The 25,411-nt window shown below is 42.8% G+C and overlaps 1 protein-coding gene across 37 annotated transcripts in view; it reads left to right on the top strand.

Annotated features, from left to right (window-relative positions):
* Positions 1-25,411, top strand: part of CLASP1 (cytoplasmic linker associated protein 1) — a 174,313-nt gene that overhangs the window by 7,344 nt on the left and 141,558 nt on the right. For all 37 annotated transcript variants that reach the window (XM_064661379.1, XM_064661380.1, XM_064661381.1 and 34 more), the window contains exon 2: positions 4,378-4,852. In XM_064661379.1, coding sequence (XP_064517449.1) covers positions 4,658-4,852 — 195 coding nt within the window. In that variant the 5' untranslated portion in view covers positions 4,378-4,657. The remainder of the gene's footprint in view (positions 1-4,377; positions 4,853-25,411) is intronic.

Genomic DNA, 25,411 nt, shown 5'->3' with positions numbered 1-25,411 from the left:
GGTTTACAAATTAAGCTTACTGGCTGGAAGAGAGATCCCTTCAGGAAGAAGACTAGAAAGGGCTGGTTATTGTGTGGCACTGGCTCTTGTCTTCAGTGAGTGGCAGCAAGAGACTTGTCTCTGCAGGCTTGTGTCTGGAGCAGTCATGTTAGAGCAGTTGTCTGGGGAGGTTATGGACTGCACCGACTTTTTGGCACATGAAGATGACAGCAAAACATGACAGAGATGATAACCTGATGACTAGAGCAGAAGAGAGTGGGCTATCATTTTAAAGTCAAACAACTGTATTAGAAGAGCTCCCCGGTACAGGCAACCCCCCAGGAGAGTAGTATTGCATTTTTTACGTGCTTCAGGTTTCCTTCCTTATTGCAAGAGGAAGAAGATTTAAAATTTCCTGTGAAGTTACCCTAAGATAGTCTTCCTTGAGAATTGCAAATAATGCACTTTCACTTAGTCTGGGCTAAGTGGGGTTTCTCCTAGGTGCTGAAAAATGTTCATTGGCTTATGTATCCAGTTTAATGTTGCCACAGCATCTTAGGTAACAAGTATTTCCTTATTACTATTTGAATTGACTTATTGTAAGTGCTGAGCCAGTTGCTTTGCTGTGAATTGTACCAGCTTTTATGGTGTTATGAAGGTAGTATCTAGGCTGAGTAACTTTGGGCTGTTCAGTCTTTACCAGCTTTCTCCTTTAAATTCATCATTTTGAGCTCCAATGTGGTATTAAACTTAAACCTCTCTATAGTGCCTTTCTACTGGATAGCTCTTGATGGAAAGTTCGTGTGTTACTGCCAGAGGCTTTGACTGAGCACATAATTTTGATGTCTTATTAGTGAAACAGGGAACTTCTTTTGCAGTGACAGAGTTGGGATGAGAGAATAGTTTTTTTTCTCTTAGATTATTTTGTCTACGTATGGACATTGTTAGATGTAGCCTTGCCTGTTCCTTCAAGTGTAAACTGCAAGTCTAGGAGGAGGATTGGAGAAAACCCTTGCTCTGGAGCTTATATTTGCAACCCTTCTCAAAACTTGGAGGAGCTCCAAACACAGGACCTGTGCCACTGAGTTATTAGTTTTGAGTTCTGCATGACTGTTCTTCAGAGGGAACTTTGTATCTTGTAACATGTCTTATCTGAAAAGTGCAGGAACAGAAATGGACCACTGGGGCTCAGGTTGTGGCTTTGTGTTTTTTCAAAGCTTGTTGTGTGGGAGGCATTTGCCCAGTTGGTTTCAAACTTGATGGGATGTAGCAGCCATATGCTTCCTTGCCTGGGAGGTTAATTTTTTTGTCAGTTTGGCCCTTGTTTTTCTCAGGTGGTATTTTTTCCACTTCCTTCTGTGAGGAAGAGGGGGAGTCAACAGACTTCCTAACATGTGTAGAAAAGCTTTTTTTTTTTTTCTTTTTTAGGTAAAAAATTGCCATTTAAAAACCTGTTGGCTGGTAGATGCACACTAGCTTCAGCCTTTCCTCTTGGCTTACTATTCCTGTTTTCCCTGGGATTCAAAGGTGTTTCTGACTCTTTTCCCATGTGTGTGTTTAATAGTGGTGCCATAATGTATAGTGGATCTTCTTTAGACTACAGTGCTCAAGGTTGTGACACAAATCTGTTCTGCTATAGTGCATCATGATTTTTATCCTCTGTCTTCCTTCACGTGTTTAAAAATCCAGAACTTGGAGAGAAATTTGTTTACATTAGTTTACTTAAAAGGTTGTTTCTGTGCTTGTAGGCAGAGGCTTACAACTCTCAAATGAAAACCACATAGAAGAAAGACCTGTAACTTTCAATGTTCCTTCTCATGGCAGTCTGGCCAGCTAATGGTTTCTTGGATGTGTCAAGACTTGTTTATGTGTGATGTTAATAAAAAATGGCTATTCTGTGTTAACTAACATTCATTCACACCCTTCTGTAATCTGAATTTTCGAGTTTAAGCAAGTTCTACATTTACATTTTCAAAGCAATTAGACTTTCTTCACCATGTTCTATCCAGTTTAACAGAAGAGTCCACTTCTGAACATGTGTGCAGTTTCTGGAGTCCAGAAGCAAACTGCACAGCTAACTTGAAAGGCTTGATCTAGAATGTGTTAGCAGCTAAACACCACTTCCCTGCCACTTCTCCCCTAGTTCCATGCTAGTGAGGGGTCTGGTAAATGCTGCCCTACTATGTGAAAACCCTTTGGTTGGGCACTCTGACACTGCTGTGAGTAATACTGCCTCACATAACTAGAGTGCCTGCAGCAAGGAGCAAGACCAGCCTGTGCTTGAGGGCAGGGGCCAGTATTCAGAGCTGCAGACAGGGAGACTTGGACAGAAATGTCTGCTGCACTTCTGCAATTGGTTGAAGTGGCCCTGTTTTTGTGCCTGTGCTGCCATGGCTAGTCAGAACTGTGTCATGAACCATTTTGGTTGAGGATGGGAAAGAGCACTTCTTTCAGAGCTGATGCTAAACTGACCAGGTCAGAAACTGTGGCATCAGCAATAAAAAAGGCAATGCTTTCCTCTAGTTTGGAACCAGTGTTCCTCTTAGAAAGAAAAAAGGCATCGCTCTAAGAGTATTGGTGGGGGTGAGATGTTGTCAGTTTTAGAGTTTGACGTCAAATCACTCTTGAAGTGACTTGAAACAAAATGATGAGAGTTTTGTATGTCTTTGAAATGGTTCAGGCTGGGGTACTGGTCACAGATAAACTATCACAGCACTAACCCAAAGCTCAAGGTGCTGTGTGTGCAGTTGCAGCTGATGCTTCCTTGCTGCTCTGGGGGGTGAGGTTTTCTGGTGAGGAGAGAGTTCAGTCTACACACACAAGCAATCTTTTCTGGCTGAGGGTAGGATTTTCCAGGCAGTTGGCTGAGGTGATTCCCTGGATGTACAGAACCAGTTTTGGTCACCATCAGCCAGCAGGGTATTTGAATTGGCTGCCTGGAATGGAGAGACCTGCTCTCTGGTGACTCCTGCATAGCCAATGTGGGCAGCTGGGACATGTGTGGTTAGGGAAGCTTAAGACCTCAGTGCTGAATCTAGATGGTGTGCTTGGTGGTGGTAAGATGTGGCAGTATGTAAGTCTGGGCAAGGAGGATGGAGGTGAGATAATGAACTGAAATACTCTGTGTGAGGGATGCTTTTGTTTCCAGGCTGGGATTCTTGTGTGCATCTCATCTGCTGTCAGGTCTACTTTGTTTTTATTAAGACTTTTGTGAAGGCCTTATTTGCTCAAACAGAAGGTATTTAGATTTGCTGCCCCGGTGCTTCCAATTAGTGAACTTGTGCCTCCAGCTTCCTTCCAGTTGTTTATTGAACCAGGTGTCTGCTGCACAGCCTCTTCCCTTGCTCTGAGCGTGACCTGCTTTCCTCATGCTGGCGGAAAAAGTAGGGCAGATTTCTAGCTTTGGGTATTATTAGCCAGGAAACAAAAAGACACCCTGGGTTTTTATCACCCCCTCCTGAAAGAGCTAACCTGTGATGAGGGAGTGCTTCAGGAAGCAGTATGGTGATGCCAAGAGCCCTGATCTGTGGGAGGGTGGAGATCAGGCTCTCCAGTCTCTTCCCTGGCTGCCTGGAGGGGTTCATTTGGCTGCAGATGGAGGGACAATAAAAGGCCTGCAAGTGGGTTCCTCCCTAATGAAGTCCTTGGACAGGAGAGTTTCTAGACTTGAGGAACATAATCAAACCCTAAACTTACAGTAATTTTTTTAGGCATAAGCCAAAAGTTTACCTCAGAATGAGTGGCAGCAAAGTTTGGCCTGGCCATCCTTGTGTGTGGCCTTGGTTCTCAGGACACCACAAGCACTGTTGGTTGAACTGCCTTTAGACTGTGCTAGTGCTGTTTCTTGTACACCTGTAGTTGGGATATAACAGAATTCAGCCTGGAAACAGCTTGAGCACCTAGTTTTTTAAGACTGATTGTTTTACATTCCTGGAGCTCAGTGTTAGTGCTGTGTCTTGCTGACCAGCTGATTACATGGATTGCTGAAGGCCAACAGTCAAAACAGGATCCAGACCACTCATTAAAGTAGATGGGTTTTCGTGGTGATCTGCTTTAAGAATTTTGTCCCCACCTTTGAGGGTAGATGGTGATGGTGGCAGTTGCAGTAGTATTGATTACTAATCAGCTGCTACTTAAGCCACAGATTTACTGTCTCTCCCTAAAACTTCGAGGGAACTGATGGGTAACTGCTGTTGTTAAAGAATAACCAAAGGTTTTTGTCCTGACCTACCTTGTTTGATTCCTTAAAATAGAACAATGCTGCTCATATCTGACTTACCACAGCTTGGCAGCTGTATATGAATAACCTATTTTGTGACATGCTTTCAGTCTTGTCTTTTTTTTTTTTCCTCCAGTTTTAATTTAACCTATAATACTGTTCTTTTTCATTTCTTTCAGAATGGACTGCTGAATTGGGATTTATTGCAGACTCAACAGTACAGCACTGCTCGTTGCTTCATCTATTACTAGTTATTTAAATTGGACTTTTAATATCCTGCCAGCTGCTGTCCACACACACATGGTGCATTGTTGCCATTCTCAGAATTGCATCTTTGAAACCCAGACCCTCAGTAACCTTCATCGAAGAAAGAGGCGACCTCCTGCGTACTTTTATAGAGGGATTTTTTGGGCCTGCTGCCCTCTGGCTTTCTTGCTGGTGCTGTATTTCTGAGACACTATGGAGCCCAGTATGGAGTACTGCTTGGCGCAGGTGCTGCAGAAGGATGTTGGAAAGAGACTTCAGGTTGGCCAGGAATTGATTGATTACTTCTCAGATAAACAGAAGTCAGCTGACCTTGAACACGATCAGACTATGCTGGATAAAATGGTTGATGGACTGGCCACTTCTTGGGTAAATTCCAGCAATTATAAGGTAAGAATTGTCAGGTGGAATGTGATTATTGTCAGAAGTTTTGATGTTAAGTGTTACTTGATGTAAGTGAAAGTTGTATGGTAGACATGCTGTTGTACTATTCTGTAAGCTGGTAATTATGCTGAATCCACCACTGCTGTTTCACATCTTGGTAGCTGTGATGATATTGAGGACTCAAGGCAGTAAGAATTCAGTAAATGGTGTATTAAGCACAAGTGGATTTATATTTGGTGTTCATAGTTTGTAATACCCTGGTTTCTTTGTGTACCTTGTTACGTGGTGGCACGCTTAGATCATCCCAGTAGTTAGCAGTGTTGATTTCCTGCGATATTAACAGAGTTTATAAAACTACAAAAAGCATATATAAACAGCAGTATTTTTCATTGTCATTAAATCTTGCCAGACTTTTTTCCCTGTTTTCTCTGGGCAACTTAGACACAATAGATCAATTGTACTTAGCTCAAGAAAGGTAATGTGTGTGTATGTATCTTCTGTTGAGTGTGATAGTGTAGAAATGACTTGGTAGGACATGGAACTCCACTGCCTTGTTATCCCTGTTACGTTGCTTCATCTCCCTGCAGGTCTTAGTGAGGAAGTCCTACCACAGTGAGTACTGTGGGAGTGGGTAGAGCTTCTCCTCTGTGGCTTAGAAAACTCCTGTCCTGGTCTGTTCTTGAGGCACTTGGACAAGTCCAGTAGGGGTACTTAAGATATTGTATGGGATGTAATAGGAGACTTTGTTCCTGTCTCTTAAGTCCAGGAAAATCTGAGAGAGAAAGTTCCTACAGAGCTGAGCCTGAACATACTTAACTGAAGGTTGTACTGAAGTTTGTGAACTCCTGGAGAAGTGAAGGAGGGGGTGGCTGTGTAGGTTGCAAGTGCTCTGGAGCTCAATATCTTCAAATTAATTTAAGTTATTTTTAACAGAACTTTTGATTGAGAAGTGGTGTGAGTTTGCAGAGTGTTGGTTAATGTGTTCTGCACAGCTGCATTTTTTTCCTCTACATTTTTGTCAACAAGCAGCTGTAGTAGAAGCTGTTTGACATATTGGGGGAAAAAAAACCCCAAACACTAAAAACACAACTGCCAAAATCAGTATGGTCTCAATAGAGGATCCATTCTGCTGGAGCACATGAAGAACTTTTTAGTTTGCTGTTGTGAACAGTGTACATAGAATTTTCTGAAATTGCATATTCTTATTCCCGTTTTTCTTGCTCACTGGCTTTCTCTTACAGACTTCCATGATTCTCAGTGGAAGGGTAACCCTATCACAGTAAAATTGAAATTGTTACAAAATGTGCTTTTTGCATGGATTTTTACTAACTGATATGGATCACAGAGCTATGCAGTGCTTTGCAATTCCAGAGTCACTCTTAGTTTGCAGAATTTCTTTTCAGATAACTTGCTCCCCTTCCCAGTCTTTTGTCTGTTGAACTGCACGCTTACAGTGATCACTGAGGTATTCATTTTCCAGTAACAAACTGGTGGCACTTTTGTACTGCAGTGACTCTGTTCCAGAACTCATGCTGCTGAGCTGGCTGTTCATTAATGTATGTGTTCTATAGATAGCATTTGCTGTGATTAATAAGTTCTAGTAAGCATAACAGAGACATGTCTCGGATATCTGGAGACTGTTTTCTCAGTGAATGAGTATAATAGGGGATGTGAAGCCCTTGCATGGGGCAAGCTGGCTATCTTGTGATGTGGTGAGATCTGCTTCAGGATCCAGCCAGGCCTTAGTGCACCATCATGTGCCAGTTCTTTCCTTCTTTTAGTACCTTCATCTGCATTTTTGTCCCCTTTCTTCTTGACTGCTTGTGGGGTGGGGGTTCAGATGCTCAGCTCTGTCTGGTGGGAAGGGAGCACAGGGGGGCTGGTGTCATCTGATCCAGTTCATGGATTAGTGTGTCCACCTTGAAAGCCCAAGCATCACTGCCCTAGAACAGCCATCTGGAGAGATAAACTGCAGTTGTTTGGTCACAGCTGAAAAAGACATTACATTTGTAGTCTGTTTCTCTTCTCATCTCAGTCCCTTAGTTTGAAAAAGTATCAGCTGAAAACAAAGATTGAGATCACCTTCAGGATTTGAAATTTCCTTACAGTTCAGTGATAAAGCATGTGGTCTCAGAATTAGACCGAGTTTGTGTAACAGACCCATTTTCTTGGGACAACATCCAGTTGATTCGTGGCCCCTGCTTGTCTGGGACTCATCTAACTGTACACTTGTGCTTACATGATATCACCAAGGAATCATCAGTGAACCAAAGAGAAGTGATATCTCTAAGGTAAACTGGTTCAGTTTGAATTAGAAGGAGCTTGAGCTGATGATGAAATTATTACACCTTGACAGGAAGGGCTCAAGCTGTTTCATTGGCATGCAATTCTGAGCTGTGTAAGTCATGACCATCTTTGGTGGTTTTAGGCTTTGGTGTTTTTCTGTGTCTGTTTTAACATGACAATATTTCGTGAAGTCCTTGACCTCAGCACCCTGAGTGGAGACAATGTAATCTTTTTCAAGTGATGCAGCAAGAAAGTGATGGAGGGCAGAGATGCTTCTCTTTCCATGTTGCTGTCCAAGTCTGTAAAAACATCATGTGTGAAACATAGTGAGACCTAACATGCTTCTGATAGCACTCAGCCCTCTGAAACTCTTGTAATAAATGGTCTTGTGACCTGATCACTGGTTCCTGCTTCCTAACAGGCAGCTGCCTTAGGTACAGAAGGTGCTTGGATAGTTCAAGGTGTTTTTCAAGTCAAGGAAACCTAAGGATGGTTGTATGAAGCAAGGCACTGAGGTCCAATGCAAACCCATTTGAGTGTTTGTGCTTGCCAGGAGCGCTCTTGAACTGCACCCAACAGGCACTGCCTGGCCCTATGTTTTCCCAGCAGTATTTATAGGTGTGTGGAAGACAGAAGAACAGAGCAGAGTGAGAGATGAATTCACTTTGAGAGCTCTTACTCCTCTTTGAAGCACAGTTACTTGGAGCAAACAGCCTGTGTTTGTGTGGGCAGTAGGAGTCATGTGTTACACCAACCAGGTTGGGCTGGGAAGGTATTTTAGGATGCTGCAGACCAAGGAGGAATCCTGCCGCTGTTCTGTTTCTTCATGTGTTTTGTTTGCTTACTCTGTGCTGTTTTGGGATGGTAGTTCTGCTTGACTCCATTTCTTCCCCTGCTAAGCATAAAAGGGAGTTATTTTGCTGAGCTTTGAGTCTCTGAACAATAACTAAGGCCTGCACAGCTGTCTGTCTTGAGACATGAAGCAGAACAGCACAGCAGTGTCAGGGACTTCAGCATGTCCTCCCAGCTTCACAATCCTGCAGCAAGGGAGAGGGCTGAAATGTCGGTAATCCCTTGGTGAGCAATCTCTCTCTGAGCTGCTTGTGGCACTATTTAGTAATGTTGCTGTTAAGTGTGCGGGATCTCCTGGCTCATCTCTGGCTGATGTGCCTTTCTCTGTACCCAGACTAGGATGTGTCATTGATGTTTCCTCTCGAGGTGTAAGGGTAAAGTAATATGTCCAGGATCTTAAAGTGATTTTCTACCAACCTGATATTCCTAGAGGTGAACCGAGGGTGTTTGGCAGTGACCCGCTTCTCCACGACAGTATTGTACTGTTGTCCCCATCTAGCAATGTTGATGAGGTCTCTTGCTCATTTTTCTTCCCTGGGATGTGTGGCCTGGGCTGTTGGAGTTGAGGTTTACATGGGAAATAGCCCTTGTTATTGCTAGTTGCTTTTCCATAAATGCCCAGGAGTGAAGTAGACTTAGAGATTTGGTGGTGACAACCTTCAAGCAGGTCAGGATCCAACATATTAAAGAGAGATTCTAGTCAATGTTTCTTGTGTTGCAGAGTGGTAGGAGAGGCCAGTTTGAAGTGAAACTGGGTGGAGGTTTGCAGTAAGGAATTGGATGAAACTTTTTTTTTTTCCATGCACTCTGACAAGGAGTGATTTTTTTGGGTCTGCACTGCTCTCACTGGACAGGGTTTGCTTTCCAGGGAGAGTATCTCACCCTTGCATGGGATGATCCCTTTTACCCAGTGCAACTAATCTATGTGAGGCTCTGTGCCCAGCAGCCTGCAGGACTGGGTTTTGCCTCTGAGTGGGGACTTAGGGACTGACATGGTTAACAGACCCCCATGTCTGAGGACACTTCCACATCCACAGCCTCCTGCTGTTCTGGTAGACCCAGTCTGTCAGGCTGGGCTGTGTCCTTAAGCTTGCTTTGTGTTCATGTATGCAGGACTTCAGATGTGATTTGTTTAGCTGATGTTGTTACTTACAGAGACATTATGCTCTTAAAAATAAAATATATGGTGAGATGTTACAGAGAAATTTTTTGGTGTGGTGAAATACTGCAGGGAAATTTTATTTCCCCTGACAGAATTCCTAATAGTGTTAGAGAAAGCAGCCGTCCATTCTGATCTGTTTCTGAATATCAAGCATTAAAAGAGCACGCCTCACTGAACTGAAGAGAAATAAAACTTACATACATAAATTAACTGGCTTTCTTAAACTGTGTATTGAATAATTTTTTTTTTGCTTTGCTAATTGAGGGGTAGAACAGATGGTGCAGGCTTAGTTTGAAGTGACATCCATTAGAGTTACTTAAGCTGATGAATGGTTGTTCACTGTAAGCATACATTTGTTCTCTATACCATGTTTATTTTGGTTGAAATGCAGTGGAAGAAGTCCTGATTTAAGAAATAATTATCATGCATGGTTATGGGTTGATATGATAATTTGGTAAGTGTGTTTTGTTAAGTATTTAATGCATGGGGGAAAAGGACGTCACCATCTGGGGAAGAAAAAGGAACTTGTAAAGGATTTCCTTTACAGCAGCTGCTGTTAGCCTGTGATGCTGGGGGTACATGAAGATCAGTAATGTGTACATTCATTTAGTACTTTGATCCCTTAAAACCTCTTTACCAGAGGCTAAAATTGCAAATAAAAATGAATTAAATTAGTTTTGATATGATAACTGGACTATGAAGGAAGAGTGACTTTGAGATCTGGACTTGTAAGTAGAGGCTATTCCTTGTGTATGCCCATATTGCAAAAGGTATCTTGGCAAAAACTGGTTTTGATGTCTCCTCTTGTGGGGAGAGGAGTTACCTTAGGAAGGACTAAAGACTCGTTGGGTTTGAACTACATTTATGGAGTGCGTCCAATCCTTATTTTTAGGCTTTTGTGCTGGCATACTCCTAATAACTGGATTTTCCTGCCCTAAACTTATGAAAGAGCAGAGTTTTGGCTCCAGGATATCCAGTTTCTTGTAAGCATTGATGTTAATTCCCAGTCCAGCTGATCATTTGGTTTTTCCCTGGCTCCAGAAGCTGGACCTGCCATTCAACACTCACTGCATGGTAATTTGATGGGATTATGGTGTAGCTCTTACCTGTATGGTATCAGTAGTGTGGGGAGTGCCACGGAGGGTGCAGTGCAGAACAGGAGATGGGAGCAGCTGGGATAGATCAAATGCAGTACTAGCTCCAATCCTTTGTATTCAGGGCAGGGAAAAAATTAACTGCTGTAGCAAGTCAGCATTTAGAATTTCCCTGTGGCTTTTTCTTCACACTTGAAAGGTAATAATGACTGATTGTAGCAGGAAGGGTTGTCCTTTTCTGGCTGCAGTGGGAAGAACTGTAGTGGAGTAGTAATACTTTGTTTTATGCACAATGTGGATGTGCTGTTGGTTGCATGAAACAAAAAGCTTGTGAGCCTTAGTGTACCAGACAACAGTGTCTTTGAGTTGTTTGCCAAGGTATTACCAATTCCAATATAAATACTGAGAACCTACAGGATCCCAAGAGAGTGTGAAGAGTAGAGACACAGTGTTGAAATAAAGGGAACAGAAGTTTGTTTACAAAATTGTGGCACATTCAAGGTCTGGCTGACTTGGTATCCTTGGTGACCTTTAGTGGATGGTGAGAGATGAGTAGAAAAATGGGATATAAAGTAAAAGTTTCCCTTCCATATCCTTCTGGCTTGTAGAGATTTGAGCGTCTGATTTCATTTTCTGACCAAACTAAGTTCCTGTAGGATTTTAGCCCTGGAACTAGCAAGTGTTGTCTGTTGCTGCCTTTTTTTTTTGTTTGTTTTGTTGTGTTAGATCTATTTTTTCTTGCCTGTTTGGTAGAGTGGCTGCCTCAGCATTGGCAAGGCCAAACAGGCTCTCATTTGGGACCGGTCAACACACAACAGACCGAACCATTGTGGTTACTAAATTGAGAGGATAAAGCTATTCCTTTAATGCTGGTGTAGTGTTTCAGTTGCAGCACTTCAGTGCTTGTCACCAGGATTTATTCAGAGGTCTAACACAGTCACCCAGCTCTCAGGAAACCTTGGTGTGCGTTGCTTGACTGCAGGCTGAGGGTCACAGCTGATGCATCGGTGGAAAAGGCAGATTATTGGGGATTTATTTTTGTGGGGATAAGGGTGTACTAATGCTATTGTACAGTGCCTTGTTGGGCTCTCTGTGGCATGTGCTGTACAGTTCTAGTTGCCTGTCTGCAAGGAAGGAATTCCAGCTGGAACAGGTGCAGGGAAGGGCTAGTGGAGTGTTTAGGGGATTGGAGAGCCTCCCTAACCAGAGGAGACTAAAAGTTTGGCTTGTTTATTTTACAGTATGAAGGCTGACAGGGAATATGACTGCTGTCTATAAATACATCAGAGGGGTGAACCTCAGGGAGGAGAAAGAACTATTAGATCTAAAGGGCAAGGTTAGCACAAGAACGAAGGGTATTATGACTGTGAGTAAATTTAGTCTGCATGTTGGGTGAAAGTTGCCTGCAGCAAGAACGTTGGAAAACTCTTGGAGATGAATAAATAAGGACAAGGCATTTGGTTTTGGAATAGATCTTGTGATGATTTTGAATAGTTTATGTACAGTATAGAGTAATAGGGATTATGCACAGTGATAGGGAAGGTTCATTTCAGTCCAGTCTGTGTGGTAGAACAGGTATGTTACTATACCTGAAACTGCTTGAACACTTTGGATAAACACAAATATTTTGAACAGTGTACTGGTTTTGGTCCTCAGAAATCCCAAAGTGATTTACAGAGACTGTTCATGCTGTGCTTGTTGCCTTTGGTTTGGAATTAGCAGTCACTTACATGCATGTGTGATCCATGTCCCTTTGTGTTTAGTAGGTAGCAGGGTGAGTATAGGACAGTCCTCACTTTCTCTGTCATGACTTGAACAGAAGGTTAGTGCCAGTGGTGGATTTAAATGTAACTTGGTTTTTTTTGCTAGTCTCTAGATTGTTCACTGGAGTTCTGTTGTCCTCTTGATGCTGAAAGAAATATTCATCAGCCCCTGGGGTCCTCCCACCAACACCATTCTGTTAGCTTCTCCACTAAAAGTATGCACACTCTTCCATGTCTTCTCTGTGGGATATTCCTTTAAGTTGTCTTAAAAACCATTCTTGTCTCGCCTTTTGAACTTCACCATGAAAATATTGCCTACTGACAGTCCCACTGTCAGTGGATTCTAGTTACTTCTGATTTTGTCTAGTTGTAATTAAGTAATTTTGTAAACAGAGAATTTTTATGAAGCCTCATTTCCCTTGACTTTTTCTATGTAGATTTGCTGGTGTCTAATGCTGTGTTTTTCATCATGCAGAAGTCTTTTAATGAAACCTCTTTTGGTTACTATGTTTGTAAGAGCATATCATCTTTGTTATCTCGTTTGTCCTACCACGTTAGGTTGGTAAAAGTTTGCTAAAAGTGGCCAAAGAATTCAGAAGTTATGGGACAGGAAAGAATATTAGATGAATGTTAGATGACCAGTAAAATGATCTCTTCCTTAAAAATAAGACTAAAAAATACCTGATAATAGCTTTTTTTTTTTTTAGCCTTCCAGTGTGTTCTTAGCATTAAGTGCATGTATTTTTGGAGGAACAGCCCACTAGACTAGGCAGTCTGGTGCAGGGTTACTTTGCTGTTTCAGATACCTGATTCTGGCTCTGACAGCCCTCCTTCTGCAGCAGTTGCATTTTGGGAGTGAAAGGTAACATTTCCTGCGTGGCAGTAGGATCAGCTCATGGGATCACAGGGTAACTCAGGTTGCAGGGGCCTTTGGGCTCATCATCTAGTTTCATCCACCACATCATTGTTAACAGTTAAGGCCTAAAACTTGTTTTCTAACAAAATGGATTAGCACATAAGTGGTAACTGTCCCAATGTCAGAAGTACCTATATGAATTGACTACCATATAAATGTTTTTGAGGTGCCAGTGATGACAGCAGTTTGGGTTTGTCTCAAAGATATATGTGTTGACTTTCAGAGGAGTCACCCAAGGTACTAGTTACAATTTATCTGAGGGCTTAACACAGTTTTATCTTTGTACTTGACTCGCTCAGAGCTCCAGATTTCTGGTGGCTGGAAGTGTGCTGTGTGTGAGTTTGTATGAAGCTACCTCATGTATTTGTATACCATGTGTTGTCTGGTCTGTGGCCATATCATTAAATGCAAGAGGGAAGGTGTGGGAACACAGTGGAGACATGTAGTCTCTGATTTTGTCCAAATGAGTGTTGCCTCCCACAAATCATTCATTACTTTCTTTCTAGATGAGATCTCTTTTTTTTTAAAAACTAGGCAAAACCTGCTGTGTTCCTCATTTGGTATTGCTTTTGTGCCAAACATGAAACTTTAAAACAAAGCAACATTTGAGTATTCAAGAATCAGAGCAAAGACTCCCAGTTATCAGAGCATGGAAAGCAAGATAATTTTTTATAGAGTAGCTGGGATTTTAGCCAGAGAAAAGAATGTGTAGGATTGGATCTTGCATTAAGTGTGAGAAAGAAAATTTTTGTGGCTATTAATGCTTTTTCATCTCCAAAAGTAGCTTTGTGGAGAGAAGTTTGCAGAAACCATGAAATATTACATAGTAGAGCCCCATTCTGCCATAGACCCATAAACAGCTTGGGGTGGAAGGGACGTTGAACATCATCTAGTTCCAACCCCCCCCTGCCATTGGCAGGGACACCTTCCACTAGACCAGAGTGCTCAAAGCCCCATCCAGCCTGGCCACACACTTCTTGTGGCTGCTCCAACGGCAGGACATGTGCAGGAGTGTGAAGGCTGGCAGGATCTCTGGGCTGTGGAAGCGTTGTGAGGTGAACTGTGGTGGTACAGCCTTGCCAGGGCTAGGAACGTTCGTGCCAGTCAGCTGGTGGTTGAGACCCTGGTAGTAGTAAATGGGAAACCTACAGTTGCTTCTGCTCAGTGCATTTGGAAATTGTATTGTTTGAGTAATATCTGCATTTACTGTTAATTGTATGTTAGACATCAGCTTTCTGCTAATTGTCATAGTTCTTTGTGTGTCTCTTAGAACTATGTTCCATTAAAAGTGATTTTGCCATGTATTGCCATGACTCTCCATTTGACTAATATCAAGTGACATAGCCGTGTTGGGTCTAATTGGAAATCTCACTGCAAATGGAGGCATCAGCACTTGTGCAGTGATGTGGAACAAATATCTGCTTTTAACAGTTTAGGAGGACTCCATGTCTCACTATCAGGAGCTTAAATAAAGGGGTCACCACTTCACACAGTGCCGTGTGAAGCTGAAAGTTACAGGCTTTTACTGATGTACACTCCTCACCAATGTTGTGTGATGGAGCCAGACCTGTTAATGCCCCAGTTTCTGTAATAGCTTTATAAATACAGACAACTCTAGCTTTCACATAGGAATAAAAAAAGTGTGCCTGAGTTTTGGAGGGAATGTTCTTTGCTCATGATGAAGTCCCGTTGCACCAAATTACTTAAACCGATAAATGCATTTGTGCATGTTCTTACCCATTTAGAGTGCTGTGGACAGAATGATCCTTGGGCAGATCAACTCCTAGCTTTGTAAATTAAGCCCATGGAGAAGATAATTGTGTACCTTGATTAACTCCAAGACATTCAGAGGAGCACTGCAGTGTTGTATCCCGAGGCATGAAGGGTGCCACTGATGTGCTGCTGTTGTGTGCATGGCTGAACTGCTTGACCTCCATAAGGAATTTCTCTTGCAATGATTGGGTGCTGTATGGAAAGCTGGAACTGCATGCAGGTTTTAGTAGGTATGTGCTCTAACAGACTGGAATATTTGGTTTTCTTTTGTCTATCTGGCTAGAGTTTTCTTCCATGCCTGCATAGGTAGCTTTCATGGTAGTCTACTGTCCGCCTCTTCTACCTTCTGCCCCTTTAGGTCTTTGAGACCTACAGGTCTACTTGTATAATGTTGCTGGAATGTGAATAAGTTATGTGAGTAGGTCTGCTTGTGGAAGACTAGTAACTCCAGTCCCCATCAAGATCTGAGCTTTCTGGTTGCCTTCAAAGAGCTCTGCTGCTTTCTTTGTGTTGCTCAGGTCCCATTCTCTCCATGCAATTTCATCTGTTTCCTTCTGGAATTTCCTGTTCTGGTAAGCCCGCTTACAGTTAATGAGGTTTCCCAAGCAGGAGGGCATGTGTGGAGAAAAGTGCAGTGGTTCTTGTTTGAAAAGTTGCACTAGAGATGGTGTGATGGGAATTGGCAGTACAGGTGGATGGGAAGGCAGGAACTGACATCTCAGGCCAAATGACAGTGCTTTGTAAGTGGAGATAGGAAACCTCAGTTTGCAGAACTGCTGGAGAGGGATGGGTGTGTGAAAAGAAGGATCATCCTAGGCAAGGTATCAGGGTAAGACAATTCCCTCTAAGGCAGTAGTGATAATAAGTGGGTCAGAGCTGGAATATTTGGGAAAACTGGAAGGGAAAGGCGAACTGCTGAGAACCACATGAGAACTTCTAGCTGTTTAAGAGAGTTGAGATAGGCTGGATTTCAGGTCTGAATTAAATACTGCAAGTTTAGAGACTTAATAAACTTGGAAAGTATCTTTCAGGTTCCTAGTCAAGGAGAGATCTTAACTGAGCATTGGGTACTAACAGGGTCTTTTCCCAGTTGTTTATCCTTTTTTGTGTTATCACTGAGGTATTTGGGGCTGATGGTAATTGACAGCTCTCAGGCATCTTTCAGAGAGTTTTCTGGTGGCCATTTTCAGGAGGAAGTAGTGCATGAGAATTGTAGCAGAGTGTGCTGGACAAACACTTAAGAACAAGAGTTGGTGACTTTTCTGGGTGGTAGCTCTGTTACAAAGCTAAGTCAGGTGGAAGGTGGTGTGAGGGTGGCTTGCTGGCTTTTTCATCTAAGGAAAGCAGGTTTCTCATGATGCAGTAGTGAAGTCATTTAGGTCACATGGATCTCATGGGCTCCAGAGTTCTTTCAGCTAACATAAGGGAGGGAAATAAAATGAAGGTAAAGTTGATTTAGACAGGACAGCCAGGATGAATTGCTGGAATACATACTTTTATGCTCTTTGTGGGTACTTCACACTTCCTTGGGCTATGTGTTTTCTGTGTTTTACCTAAAATCCAAATTTATCACAATTGTTTTGCAGGAGTGTGTTTTATGATGATTCCAAGATTCCTGGTCCAACATGAATATAGTTTTGTTGGACTAGGCACAAAGGGGTGGCTGGGGTGGTCCTGCTGTTTTTATGTTCCCAGCCAAAGGGGCTCACTTTGTGCAGCTGCAGCCCTTGGACGCTGCTGAGCAAAGGCTGTGCTTGGGTTGGGTGAGACATGGAGTGAGAAAGTGTGAGGAGCTGTGTAAGTGGCCATGTCTCAAAGAACTGGTTGTTGTGCAGGCAGGTTGATGCTGGGAGTTCAGAAGGCCTGGATAAAGCCCTCTGGGGAATTTGAGCAGGTGTGCATGAGCCAGGAGCTTGGAGGAGAAAGAAGCTGCTGATCTGGGAAAAGATGGAGCTTAGGGGAAGGATGAGGGTGGGATAAATTCTGCTTTCCCTGTGGGAAAATAACCAGTGGTGACTCTCAGGTGGCAGTCTGAGAGGAACAGGGCAGGAGGACAGGTTCTGGTGTGCCCTCTTAAATAAGGATGAGGTAAGTGCAGGCAAAGAAAAGAGGCCAAGGGCAGGACTCCTAGATGGTGTTCATCAGGGTGGGAGGTGAGCCAGGAAAAACTTCTGGGACGTCAAGGAGATGCCTTGAGCCTATTTATTTTCCTTCTGTTTACTTCACACTATCAGCAGTTGTAGGTGTTTGGCATCTTCAGACTGGGAGGATGGAAATGAAATGTGTTGCTGGGGGTTGTTTTCCGGGGATCAGAAGGGCACTTGTGATAAATGAGAGCAGCAATTCCGATAAGCAAATGTGTGCTAGAAAATGGCTCTACAGCCAAACTTGGCTGAGCAACAACTAAAACAAAAATGCTCTAAAACCTGCCTTTTTTAATCAGGAAAGGTGTGGTAGGGTTGGGACAATGGGAAGTCTGGTACTTAATTAACAGCTAAATCCTGCTGCCATTGAAGTCAGAGAAACTCAGCTTGACCCCAGCTGCTGCAATGTGCCATGTGTGGGCTCTCCGGAGATGGGACATAATTTTGGATGAACACCACAGCTAATACAGGGAAGATATGTCAGTTTATTTTTAGTTTTAGCTCTTCAACTGCTTTTAATAACATGCCCTTGTTACTTGTGTGCATGTTAATAAGGATTAATTCACATTTGAATTTTGTTTCTTATGGAAATTTTTTTCTGGGAGACATTCCTTTGAGGCTAACCTTTAATAATGGGTAAGCAGGGGATAACTAATCTTGTTTTCTCTTTTGTTACAGAAGTCAGAGTGTGTGATTGAAATTTATGATTTTCCACTTCCCCTATTTGAAGCTTTTGAATCTGTATTTTCTCGTAATAGTTTTGGTGATTTTAAAGTAAAAGCACATGGATAGTTTTCTGTAGTCAATTATATCTGAATTTAAATGAGAATTTTTTGTTTCTGTGCTAGTTACTTTGATATTGAGTGAATGTGGCATCTCCAAAAGATGCTGTTTTGTATAAAGCTTTTACACAGTAGAAAATAGGGAAAAAAAGTCTTAGGCTGTTACTGTTTTTTGTACTGCCCCAGGAATGGATATGAGAACAACCCCAGCCCTCTCTGCTGGTTTGCACTTTGGCTGAAGCACACCAGTTTCCAGCCTGTCATCTCTTGGCCACGTGAAGCTTGGTTTATTGTTTAGGGAGCTATAAAAGATAGCTTGAAAGAAGTGAGGCTGTCGCCTGTGGGCTTACATTGGCTCTGTAGAGAAACATATCCTTGTTAGAAAGTATGTAGATCACTGTACATTTCAGAAAGCTGAAAACTATTGCATGTGAATTAGATGGGATGTCCTTTTTGGCAGATGATAAAAGCGCTTCTGCATTTTACTGTGGTGTATGCAGTATCTGTATCTGTAACAAAAACTAAATTGTTGGTCAGAATTCTTAGTTCTGATTTTCTTCCTTTATTTGATTTGAAGACCTTAAATCAGGTTAAGCCCTAATGCTCTTGCAGAAGAAATACTTTATTCATAGAAAATAATTGGTTTCAGTGCAGGAGGAACTGCTTGGGATTTCATGAACTGTACTACATGGAATATCAGATTAACTGACCTAATGAGCCCCTTCTGCCTCTAAAAATCTGTTATTGGTGCAAATAATGTAGGATAAAGAGATCATAGTCTTTGCTGCCTGTGTTCTTTAAAATAATGTAGCTTGATGCTAGACAGATGATGCTGGTTTTGGTCATTTTTTTTCTTCTCTTGTCCTTGCTGTTTCCTTTGCCCTTCCTAGATCAGTGGTGTGAGAAGGATGTTCCCTCTGCTTCCAGACAATGCTTGTTTTGACATCCTGTATTCTGCTCTTGGTTCTTTCAGAGGAAATCTGCTATCTCATTTGACTTGAATAGAATCATTATAGGTATCATTGTCTGGGCAGAGCAGCTGACTAACCAACACTACAGGCTGGATTGTGATGTGGAATTAAGTCTTTAGTCATGAAGGAGTGTCCTTGTGGAGAAGGTTATTTGCTTGGGTTGATGCTGAGTGATCACTCCAGGGTTGTGTCACTGTATTTGAAAGGGTTACCATTCTGTAGCAAATAGAAGAGCTGAGAATGAGATGTTTGAGAAAACTGATCAGCAGTTTGCAGGTCAGTTTGAGTTCTCAGGACCCTGCAGTAGTGTCCACGTTCTTGCAGTAACTCGAGGTTCGTCCTGCTCTGTTGAGGCCTGAGACTTAGGAGGGAGGGAGATGGGAATTGAACCCAGGTAAGGCTGGAAGGGGTCCTTTGCCACAAGATGTTTTCTTTCTTGCTGGCAGGTTCAGTGTTTGTGGATGACATGCTTAAGCTGCATATGGATACTGTTTTCATATTTGTGCCTGTTTTGGATCTCTGCTGTTTAGTGCTCGTTTTTGGAAGAGTTGCACACCTGTGAGACGGATCTTATTTTTTCCTTTTATCTAGCATCAAAAGATTAAAAGGAAACTTGAAAAGAAGCATTCGCTCTTCATTTGACTTGCACAGCTAATTTTCTCCTTAATGCAGTGAGCTTCAAGTTGCTGCTGAAAGCAAGTTTGTGCACATGCACCAGGAGTCTGCAAGGGGAGAGTCACAGAGAGATAAATGTTCCATTCCAGGGAGCTGTAGATTTCCTACTTCCTGGTCCTCTTTTGTTGGTAATGAGCAATAAGTGATCTGTCTGCACTGTGGGCAGCTGAGCCTCACATGTCAGTCTTTATGTAGTTTTCTAGACCTGATTGGTCTCAGACTGGTGGTGGCCCATGCCTTGTGTAGTGTAGTCTTTCAGTAGGGACCCTATTTGTCCAGAGTATTTGTGTTGGAGCATTTAACAGACTCCAGTACAGATAATGCCGTTTGGTGCCTGATGGCTAAATTCTTCATTAGAACTAATCTGTGTATAAAACTTAGTGTGAGTCCTGCTTGTTAGGAGGAACCCCCTGCTTCTCCCCTGATCTTGCAAGATCTGATTTAGAAATTTTTAATGCATGTTTTTTTGCTACATATAGTATAAATAGTTGGTTTGGAGATTCACTACTCTTCTGATTGGCATAGTTAATGATACACATATCCTGAAAGTCTTTGATGCTGGATCAAAAGAAAATAAAATGATTTTGGAAGGATGAGATTAATATCAATTTTTAAATTCTGTAGTGTGTTTCATCTAGAAGGATCTGGAATTACTTTTCAGACCAACAAAATGGCTAAATCCATCACTGAAGCCTGCTGCTCTTACCTGGCTGATCAATTGACTTGGTACAAATGTGTTGCTTTCTGTCAGGCGCATTAGATTGGTTTAAATATTGATGTTCTATGTTCTCTGTCACCAGGCATTTTGGCAGATATTGTATTTAGTTCCTAGTTTGCAGATAAAGTAGCAAGGCAGTACTACAGGGAAAATTTGGCAATGGGCTAGTGAATTTTAGTATGCTTTGAGCTCCGAACTAGTGTGTGGAGCTGGTCTGGAAGCTCATCTCACAGCACATTGAACAGAGCTTCCAAAGGAGGAATGAGAGAACAGTTTTCCTTGGTGACAGCTTGTGGCTGTGCCCAGAGTGGGCCCTGCTGAGCCCCCCTGTGCTGTGTCCCTGTTTCAGCTGTGTTGATCCCAGTGGCCACATGTCCCTGTGGCAGGCATGTGCCACAAGCCCAGGGGAGCCCGGTTGCTGCCTGATATCCTTACAAGCAAGAACCTGTTCTGATTCTTGCTGGTAACTTTTGCTCAAAGATACAATGTTCTACAAACTTGTTAGTGGTTCAATTAAAAAAAATTCTTCAACTTAAAGCAAACAACCCAAGACTAGACAGGAGCTAAGACTATTCCTCTCTCCTGACTTAACTCCTTCTCCTTCTGACTTACCTTTCTAAATTTTCTTTCCCACTCCATCTTCCTGGAGCTACAGAAATAGGACCTTGTGAGACTTGGATTAAAAGTGGTGCAGAATAGTTGCAGTGCATCCTGCCTCCCTTCTGCCCTCTGAGTGGAAAAGAAACTGCCCTGAAGATATAAGCATACTTGCTGAAACAGTGGTAAAGGTTCTTTCTCTCTCCTGCTTCATGTGGAGGAGCTGTTCCTCCTCCCTTCTTTGTTGCACCAGCAGTTGCATTAGGTGACTTGGCACCTGGGGCACGTTGGTGATCTGCCCTCCACAGCTCTGGCAGTCTGAAGCTTTTGCTTGCCAGGCTGGTTTAGAGCTTCCTTGGGCTACTCCAGTGTGACTGATCACAAGAGACTGGTGTGCAGAGTTGCCACCTCTGTTTGGAGGGAAAGGTACAGAACCAGTGCTAGGAAAACCAGACATGGTGGGAGGGAGCCCTCCTCTGTCTGTGTGACTGAAGTAGGCTGGCAGGCAAGGTGACTCCATCGTGGAGAGGAAATCCCTGGCTATTTTTCACGCTCATAATTTTCTGCCTTATGTTTCTGTGAAGCTGTAAGTCACTCCCCAAAGTATGGAGGCTGCTCCACAAATTCCTGTTGAGAAGGATTCCTCATTGTGTGGAAGAGAAGCTAGATGGGTTGCTTGCTAGCCTTGGCCCTTTAAGTATAAAAACGTGATTAAACTACTGCAGGTGGATTTTGTGTGTGTCAGAAAATTACAATTACAAGTTAGAGACCATCTGTCTAGGTTGCTGAACTGTGAACAACTGAGTGGGTACTGGGTTTCTGCTGGTGTAAAGTTTTGCTGGGAAAGCAGGTGCCCTTGCAGGGATTAGCTCCAGGGGAAAAGGTGTCTTCCCTCTTGCTTGTATATGCAGGTTGCTCTAGCTAATGCTACATGCAGATGCTTCTCGTTCCAGATTAATGATGCCTTCTTCCCCCAGGTCTCAAGGAGGTTGTTTAAAGGAGGGAGAAGTGTATTGACAGGATCCAGTTGCTGGGCCTGGTCTGTTTGCCCAGTTCCTAAAACCACCACAGTGAATTCGCTCCAGAGCCATGGGAAGGGCTTAGTTGATGCTGAGCTGGCAGCCTTAGCAGCAGGTAATTGCAGTTGTGCCTCCCGTATTTTGGGCTCTTGGGAAATGACTAGAGGCAGAGTCTTGCCATTCTCCCTTTCCCAAGCATATTGCACACTCTAGATTTGAAAAAAGGAAAGTTCTCTTGCAGATCATTGTCAGCCAACCATTACTGCTCCCAGTCTGGCCTGTGAAGGAGCTGTGTGGATTTTATTTCATGTGAATAAGAGGAGAGCGATAGTGAAGAGTGGTTAATAGTGAAGAGCCTGCTATTGACTCAGCTTGTACAAACCTTTCTCCCTCCTCTGGTTGCTGAGGTGGTAAAAGAGAGGTGGTAGTGACAAAATGCAGGTTTACAAACCACAGATTTGTGCCACAGCCAAGCTCTTCTGTGTAGATAGTCAGAACAGCAGTCCAGTGTATTTGCTGGGTGGCTCATGAGATGACGCTTTAGATACCTTGCGGACACCAGCAGACTTTTTGGGCTTGTTTCTGTCCTGCTTGTGGTGTTTGCAGGCAGAAAGATGCCTGTAGGAGGTTGTGCTCTGCATTAAAGGCTGCAAGAGGGGACACAGTTGCAGTAGTGGTACAGAGTGTCCCGCTTGGAAGTTTGTTGGCCATTTTGTTCATCTGTGTTCAGACGAAAGCTCGGTAGAAAATCTGTTGAAGAGTTCAGAGGCTGCATATGAATTTTTAGGAAACCCTAACCTAGACTGTATGTTTTCCCTGTGGTTTTAAGATGAATAGGCATTGCAATAATGTGATAAGAGTACTACAGGTTAACGTGTATGACTAGCCTGTGGGAACTAATATGTTTTGATGGTCTCTATAGTATTTAGGCTATCCATAGAAGGAAGAATCTCCTGAGAGAAGGTTTTCAAATAAAGTTTCTATTTCCAGGTAACCTGGGCTATTTAATATCCTCTCTCAAATGAGGAGCAGTGAGTGTTTGCAAGGCGTGGGAGCACAAGTTGTGAATGTCAGTCACAGCTTGAGTCAGCAGAGGTGCAGGGCTGGTTCTTTGTGCAGGAACCAGGCTGTTATGGACTCGGGTTCAGCTGGCAGCTCTGCCACTGACTGACAGTATGCAGTGTCCAAGTACATAATGTCTTTCCCTTCTCCTGAGTCACTTTTCTGTTCTTTTGTGAAAATATTTGTGCTCATTAAGTTGAGGATACTGGCTGTATAAGCCCATTGTAGGGATTTGAAAATGAGGGCTGATGTCAAGACCTCTGTAGTTGGGGAAGGATGTCTAACTTATGATCACCTTGTTTCTTGCTCCCTCCAGAGCCAACAGCTGAGGAATACATTGTACCATAGACCTCACCCTGGGGTTTGATTCAGTGGTGGATCTTAAGTACATGGGGGGAAGACACTTCACATATCTGAAGGTTTGGGAAATTGTGCAAATTTCCTTTTTGACACACTTTCATGCAATTTGAACTTGTCTCTAATGAGGTAAAATACTACAAGCCTAAAGTGAATTTTATATTGATTTGAGTGGCCTGGGGACTTTTTTACAAGGTCTATCTCACTTAGTGTGGCATAAATCCATTTGATTTAATTGGGAAAGGGTTGGTCTATGTGTTATTTGGGCTTTAGTAGCTGGTCTTCTGTGGCAGTGCAGCACAACTGAGTCACACTGAGAAGGAAGCCAAGACAGGGTATGCTGAATATGCTGAATATGCTAACATTATTTCCCTTTCATGCAGGGTCCGGCATGTGTGGTTTGTGAAGTTAGTATGGGTGATTAGAAAGTTGTTCTGAATAGCCAAAAGTTTGTAAAGACCTATTGTTTGCTGTTGAATAATGAATGTCACAAGTGTGAAGAGTTTTATTCTTGGAGCATCTCAGCCTGATAGAACCTAAATGCCTCCTTGCATCTTGCTTGCCCTAAGGAGAAAGCTCTTTCATGTTCTGAGTGCTTCCCTAACTTGTTATTCCAATAAATCTCATTATGTACACACTCTAGACTTCTCAAAGCTGGGCCCAAAGTAAGTTTTGTTGAGAAGAAAATTCTGTTTGTGCTTGTGTTTAAGTTGGGGTCACTGGTGTAGAATTAGCTAAGGATCCTTCAGGGAAAGAAAGGATGGATGTGGTTTGAGTTTCAGATGTGGAAGAGAAAGTCTAAGGTTAACCCATAGCCTTTATATACGTCATGGTTGGACGTTAATCTTGATTTAAGCCATATTGGAAAGTTTGTTGACACAAGGGTGTCAACCTTACCCTGGGGAGTAACTTCTATTAGCCAGTGTAATGTATTTCTTCAGTACATTGCCAGTAAGAGTCTATCACTGTGCCTTTCATTGTTCATAAAGGATGCTTACTAAATACTAACTTATATTGCTGATAATGTATTTTTTTAATGGCAAAGAGGAAACTTTGAGGCTTTATAGGTATTGTAATGTAAAGGACTTCGGGAAATAGTGAAATTCAGTTTATTGTTTGTTCACAGAAGACAAATGAATGTACCCAGCTGTATTCTGTCAGACCTGTGCTTAAAATACATCCTTTGAAGATTTCACAGCCTCCTGAATTTGTCTGTTCCAGTGCCACTCTGCTCTTCATGTTTAATTTTCTTTATAGCTAATCTAAGAGGATTTCTCTTTATCCTTCTCTTGGAGGATATGGGAAAAGTCAATCACCACTCTTGTTCAAGTCCCTGCTTGCAAAATCTCTTCAGTGTGATTTCTGCTACAATTGTTTACCTGTACCAAATGAGGCGGTAGTTTGTGCCTTATTCTGCAGTGTGTTGGCAGACCTTTATCTGTGCTGAGGCATCCCCTAATTGCTGATAGATCTGGTGGGATTCTGGGATGAGGGCACACTGCCCTTTTCATCCCAGAAAGGTGATAAGTAATTGAAGGGTAGAGAAGAACAAAACCTCACTGGCCTGTAGGTTAATCTGCTCAAAGGCAGAGGCCTTGCTTATGCTTCCTTTTCACTCAGGGATTATCTGCCCTTGGAGGTGTAACATCTTCATAATTTAATGAATATCTAAAGAAATCTTTAGCCATTTTATGGTAGCTGCTCTGGTTTCCAGCTCCAGTTCTGTAGCAGTGTCATTAATAAAGAGGTGGGAGAAGATGTAGGATGAAGCTTTAAAGGCATTGTTGTGGGCAGAAATAGTTTTTGTAATCTCTAGAAAGACACAGCATGTGGCAGGGAAAAGAGCACGCTGGCAGATGGGGTGAGTGCAGCTACAGTCATACCAAGGAGATGCTGTTGTGAAGCTTTCATGCCGTGGCAGACAAGTGGGTCACAATGTTGATATGTCACCCTGACTAGGAGCTTCTGCTGTGATCAAGAGTGTGGTGATAGGAATGAAGGCATTTCTGAGGAGGGCACCAGTAGAAAATGGTAGGATTGATCTGTGTACATGGAAAATTTTGCCCTTGGAGACAGAGGGCTCAAGCCAGTCTCCTCTGAGTGAACTTCTTGCATGTACAGCCTGGAAAGCAGCAGTGGAGAAGAGAAATGGTCTTGGAGGCTTGTTCTCTTGGCTGCAGCAGAATTGTCCCGCACAAGTCAGGTGGGCTGTTTTCCTTGGTGGTCACTGTGCTTACAGAGTGTCTCACAGTCATCTGATGTACATGGCAGAAGTGAGGGGTGGTGTTAACAGTGCTTTGGTTTGTGACTGTGTCTATGGGCATCGTCTTTCCTGCCCGTTCCTTGTCGGAGATACCTTTTTGGTATTCTGGATTAGCTTTGCAGCCTGGGGAA

This window comes from Pseudopipra pipra, chromosome 7, assembly GCF_036250125.1.
Source record: "Pseudopipra pipra isolate bDixPip1 chromosome 7, bDixPip1.hap1, whole genome shotgun sequence".
Lineage (NCBI taxonomy): Eukaryota > Metazoa > Chordata > Aves > Passeriformes > Pipridae > Pseudopipra > Pseudopipra pipra.
This window is presented reverse-complemented; position numbering and strand designations above follow the sequence as displayed.